The sequence below is a fragment of the Mustela putorius genome, unplaced genomic scaffold (genome assembly GCF_011764305.1).
Source record: "Mustela putorius furo isolate JIRA1106 unplaced genomic scaffold, ASM1176430v1.1 tig00537350_pilon_pilon_pilon, whole genome shotgun sequence".
In the NCBI taxonomy this organism is placed as follows: domain Eukaryota; kingdom Metazoa; phylum Chordata; class Mammalia; order Carnivora; family Mustelidae; genus Mustela; species Mustela putorius.
Genome location: NW_025422471.1, coordinates 26,319,307 through 26,325,389, shown reverse-complemented (window position 1 = coordinate 26,325,389; position 6,083 = coordinate 26,319,307). Strand labels below are relative to the sequence as shown.

Below are 6,083 nucleotides of genomic sequence, written 5' to 3'. Positions count from 1 at the left end.
CTTAAGAAAACTTACCAAGTTTCTTTTACAAAAAATATCTTTCTTAAAAAAAAAAAAAAGAGAATCTTCATGATGATAATGTACCAAAAGTCAAAGGTGAAGTATCCTATTTAAAATAATCAGCCCCCAAATCAACATTTGATTCATTTTTGTTCTATGACTTATCAGTTAGTTTTATTTATGCTAAATTTTATTTATGCTAAATTTAAATTTTGTGGAATTTAAAATAAACCTTTTTGATAATTTTACATTTTGGTTATTTGGACATCAAATTCTCATGTGAAATAGATTCACTTTATTTGGGCCTTTTACGGACCAATTATCACTCTTTTTTTATCCTTACTTCCCTTAAGGAACAACTGTTATTTATACAAAGATAGAGGTGTTGATTGAAAGATTACATTTACATTTATGTTCGTAAAATCAAAGCCAGAGAATCAATATGGTTTAATTCAAAAAGGCCTTTATTTCAATAGCAAAAAGGTATTAATTGTACTATAATAGTTCAAGTTATATCTTTTTTTACAATGGTAAACACACATTTTAAGTAGCAATTCATGAAGGGTGTGTTAAAATAGGCTGTCCAGCCCATAAAATATGAATGTGGGTTAATGAACAAATGTCTAATAAGTTACTACGAAAACAAAGCTTTAGAATGTTAGCTCTTCACATTCCACATAGAACTTCCAATGCTGATCCATTATATGGCATGGGAGAAGTTCTTGATCGCTGATTAATAGTACTTCATTTATTTGTAGATAATGTGGAATGCTTTGCATTGACTCTCTGGAAGTTCCTGTTTAAAGAAGTGCCAATAAATTAAAAACTGTCTTTATAAAATAATATTTAAATTTACTTATTACAAATCCTAGACCCTTGTCAAATCTATGAGCACACAGAGATTTTGGACCAGTCATAATTTACTCCATTTTTCTTTTCTTTTTTTTAATAGACTTAATTTTTTATTTTATTTATTTGACAGAGCAAGAGATCACAAGTAGGCAGAGAGGCAGGCAGAGAGAGAGAGAGAGGGAAGCAGGCTCCCCACTGAGCAAAGAACCCCAAGTGGGCCTTGATCCCAGGACCCTGAAATCATGACCTGAGCCGAAGGCAGAGACTTAACCCACTGAGCCACCCAGGCACCCTAGACTTAATTTTTTTATTTGTCAGAGAGAGAACAAGCAGAACTTTGATGTTAGAAGTGAATTTATATATCATCTTGGTCTTGGACCTGTTTTACAGATGATGAAACAGAGTCAGAGAGGTAAAATGGGTTGAATGAAAAGAATTCATAGGTTAGTGATATTTCAGAAGTGAAGTATCAGTTAAAATACTGAACCTGATTATTTTTGCTTTTGATCTATTAAGGGAAATTTTTTTAAAAACTAGAGGAAAAAGAAAAGTGAAAGCTAAAATTATTTTTAACCTAACTAGTTAGCCTGTCATTTTGAAGTGCTAATTTAGGCAACTAGATAACATGAATAGTTGCATGAGCCTATTCTTTTGCCTAGTGATGAATCTCACAGTTCACTTCAAGGAGACTTATGCAGAATATCTAACATTTGGTTATATTATTTGAGAAGGATGGCTTTCTCTCTACTTCTTTCATGAGCAGAATGGTTCTTTAGCTGTGCAGTGCTTGTTGGGGACGAGGAGCAGCAAGCAGAACCACACTCACTTATATGGCTATTTTCCTAGTTGTACTGGGCTTGAGAAGTCTTGTAACTTGCTTGAGATCACACAAGTTTGTATGGCCTAGAAAAGTGATTATCCATCTTCCAGACTAATACCATTTTCAGTGAAAAATAATAATAATAGCTTATATTTATTGAATGTTTGCTATATGTTAACCAGTAGCCAGTCATTTCACAGCAGCTTCCCATCTAATCTTCACAACGGTTTTATTCTTGGTTTATTGGAAATTGAGGCACAGAGGAATTTGTACAACTACCTTCAGAAGCCTCAGTCATCCTTTTCCTGCCGTGGTGTTTTAGACTACAAACAGCCTTTTTCTCAAGATAAGCTGATGCTGATTTAGTTTTATCTTGGACATAGAAAATGGAATGAGACTGGACACCTGGGTGGCTCAGTCAGTTAAGTGTCTGCCTTTGGCTCCGGTCATGATTTCAGGGTACTGGGATCGAGCCCCATATCAGGCTCAGTGAGGAGCCTGCTTCTCCCTTTGCCACTCATGAATTTAAAAAATCTTTAAAAAAATTTTTATATGTAAAGTGTTCATGTTTTTTCTGCCTTTGTTGCACAGACATGAACTCTGGAGTTTTACTAGTTGGAAGCTCCTCGATGGCTTAATGTATATGCAGTGGTCTGGCAGGGGGCCTGGCATATGGCAGGTGCTCAACAGAAAATTAGTTTTCTTCTCTTTTCTCTTCTATCAGTAGATGTATCGTCCATTTTATGAATTAGGTCAAAGTTAATCATGATACGATGATGAAAAATAATTATGATTAAAGTAATGAAAAACAGGGAGCCTGGGTGGCTCAGTGGGTTAAGTCTCTGCCTTCGGCTCAGGTCATGGTCTCGGGGTCCTGGGATCAAGCTCCGTATCAGGCTCTCTGCTCAGCAGGGAGCCTGCTTCCCTCTCTCTCTGCCTGGCTCTCTGCCTACTTGTGATCTCTCTCTGTTAAATAAGTAAAAACAATATTTAAAAAAAATTTTTTAAAAAAGGAATGAAAAACAACACGAATTGTAAACAGGAGCTGAAGTAAACACCTTCTGCTCTGTTATCAGGCACGCATCTTCCTTACGTGTTTAAGTTTGAAGAAATTCTTAACCACATAAAACAGAAGCACCTGTGAGTGTGTGTGCTTGATTACACATACTTCTACCAGCAATGACGCACAGTAACAGCACCGAAATGAAGAAAACTTCACCGAAATGAAGAAAACTCTTCCTCTAATATGTTAGAAGAGTTTTCTTCCTCTAACATATTATTGGTAGGGCAAGGACAGCTTTTATTAGAAACAAAAAAGAGTCTATTTTTTCTGAAAAAGCATGTTCTATCTTCAAATGAAGAAATAATGTTAGTAGGTCCCCTCAAAAGAAACTGACATTAATTAATTATGCAGTAAATTAATATGCAGTAAATGATGGCTTGGGAAAATAAAGATTTCAGGAGATAATTTTTTTTCTTAGATGAATACATTTGGCATAATGTGCTTTGACTGTCCTAATACTATGGTGACAGGTGATAATAGATATATATAAAGCTGACTTTTCAGGTAAATAATGAAATGTCATCTACCTTAACAGATTCTTTTTAAAGAACTGTGGAAAAGGTTGATATGTCTGTCCACAATGATCACAAATTATGTAGAAGTTTGGGAATGTTCATTTTTTCCCCTCCAGTTTATTCTGAAATATCAATGAAGATTCCCTCAAAAACACAGAAGAGAAACTACAGCCAGGTAGGCAGTGAGAATTGAGGCTTGAGAGGAACTTGTGAAATTTCAAGGAAAAATGCACCATAGATTCCCTCTATTTTACAGCTTCTAAGGACTTTAGGGAGAGGTACTTCAGGATTTCATCAACAGAATTTCATTTTTTAAAGGCTGCTGTTTGTATTTTTAAAATCTTTAGTTAGAAATAATATATGCCTTCAAATGTATTCATATACCATATTGTAACACTCTAGAGTCCACCAACACACTAATCTGGGTTACCAGTTTAACTAGTTTCTGTGCAGGACTAGGAATAAAGTTCTTCCATCATCTCTGATTCATTGAGGAAAGTCTTGAAAATGGCAAGATTAAAAACTTTTATCACTTATCTTCATGACTCGGGATTTTCTTGATACTAGAATTCCAAAATGGTATGTAGAAATCAACTGGATATTGAGTTTGCTATTTGTCCCATGAAGTGTTGATACCATTTGATCAAAGTTTAGGAAATGGTTACAAAAGCTAAACAGATTAATGATTTCTCATAAAGAGGGGGAGGAGGAAGTGTGGGGAGATAGAGGGATATAACTTTTAAAAATAAATGGTTCAGAAAATGTGAAGGGCCATCACTCTTATATCTCACAGTCAGAAGCAGAAAGTTCAAATAAAGGAGATAATACTAACTAACCAAAATTCCATTTACTATTTGTTGAATTCTTCACAACAAACTCCATTCATTATAGCCTGTGAGATCTAGGCATGTCTACTTATGAGGACAGTCAATCACATGTAAATCCAGTTTTAAATTAGCACTCCTTAGGATCGTATTCATGCTTCCATCCAATCATTATTTATGCGATGAATAAACATCATTTAATAAACTTCCACTGGGAAGCTACTTTGCCAGTCTTTGGGGGAATATAATAGGGAGCAAGAGTTTAGAAAAGTCACTCTAAACTCAAAGACCTTCTCTGTCAGGCGGTGAACATTAGGTAACCAGCAATTATTTATAACATAAAGTGATATGCATAAAATTTGCCTATTTAGACAAGATCTATATAGTTCTTAAAGAGAACAAACTGATGTTTACCAGAGAAGAGGGGGTAGAGGGTGGGTTAAATAGGTGATGGGGATGAAGGAGTGCATTTGTCATGATATACACAGAGTGATGTACAGAAATGATCAATCACTGAATTTGATACCTGAAACTAGTATTACACTGTATGTTAACTAAGTGGAATTTTAAAACTTTTTTAAAAAGTAAATGAAATTGAAGAGTTGCTCTCTCTCATTTTACCATGTCCAAATTTCATTTTTTCCAATATCTATTTGCTTGGTTCCTGTACTGGGTCATCTAAACAAGATCTGGCAGATCTGAAAATGAAGGGGAGTGCTACTAATAATTTGGCTGGATTGAGGACTGCGGTGGCTTAGCTGGGAAGCATCATTACTCTAGCTTTGGAAAATGTAAATAGCTCTTCCGAATTCCTGTATTCCCAAACAACACTATTTTGGACTGATCATTAAAAAGTGTAAGAGAGGGGTGCCTACGTGGCTCAGTCAGTTAAGCATCTGCCTTTGGCTCCAGTCATGATCTCAGTCAGGGTCCTGGGATTGAGCCCAGTATCAGGGTCCTTGCTCAGCGGGAAGCCTGCTTCTCCCTCTCCCTCTGCCTTCTCCTTGCTACTCCCCCGGCTTGTACTGTCTCTCTCTCTCTGTCACGTAGATAAATAAAATCTTAAAAAAGTGTAAAAGAACCGATTATGTTCATGATCTGAAGTGGGCTGATGAAATCCATAAGGCCTTGTTTATCCTTTAAACTCTGTGCACTCTAGAATGTCAGTTCCATGATTTCCATGACCATGTTTTGATATGCAAAAGAGGGAAAAGATTGTCTCTTGGATAGTTTGCTTGTTAAAGAGTTTACATTTTTCTAACTTGCCAGGTCTTTGGATTTCTGTCAGGTACTATAAAACCACATACAAAAGAATCTTAAATCAAATAGGTTCAAGTAAAACTCCCAACAGCAGCCTACAGAATGCCAGCAGGTAGAGGGCCCCTGGAGTGACTCAGTAGGTTAAGCATCCAGCTCTTGGTTTCGATTCAGGTCATGATCACATGGTCCTGGGATGGATCTCTGTGCTCAGTGGGAATTCTGCCTGAGATTCTCTCCCTCTCCCTGCTCATGCTCCCTCTCTAATAAAATAAACAAATAAAATCTTAAGAAAAAAAAAAAGAAAAAGAGGGGCGCCTGGGTGGCTCAGTGGGTTAAGGCTTCTGCCTTCGGCTCGGGTCATGATCCCAGAGTCCTGGGATCGAGCCCCGCATCGGGCTCTCTGCTCAGCAGGGAGCCTGCTTCCTCCTCTCTCTCTGCCTACTTGTGATCTCCATCTGTCTAATAAATAAATAAATAAATAAAATCTTTAAAAAAAAGAAAAAGAAAAAGAAAAAGAGAAAAGTAATGCCAATAGAGACCCGCAGATTCTTAGGCCCAGATTAAGGCAACAAGAAACTGGCTGGCCTATGGGCCCTCCATAGAGTTCATTAACATTTTCTGATATAGCTAAAGGAAAGAAAATACAGTATTTCTGAAAGAAATTAGTAACAAGAGACTTGTTTATACTGCAGGAAACAGAAGCAGCTATTCAGAACCCATTTTTTTATTTATGCTCACTTAGCAGGGGC

General features: G+C 36.5%; 1 protein-coding gene across 1 annotated transcript in view; it reads right to left on the bottom strand.

Annotated features, from left to right (window-relative positions):
* Positions 1-468: 468 nt before the first annotated feature.
* ANKRD31 (ankyrin repeat domain 31) overlaps positions 469-6,083 on the bottom strand; it is a 148,564-nt gene continuing 142,949 nt past the window's right edge. The window contains exon 22 of the mRNA XM_045074417.1: positions 469-796. Within this exon, the coding sequence (XP_044930352.1) occupies positions 651-796 (146 nt within the window). The 3' untranslated portion in view covers positions 469-650. The remainder of the gene's footprint in view (positions 797-6,083) is intronic.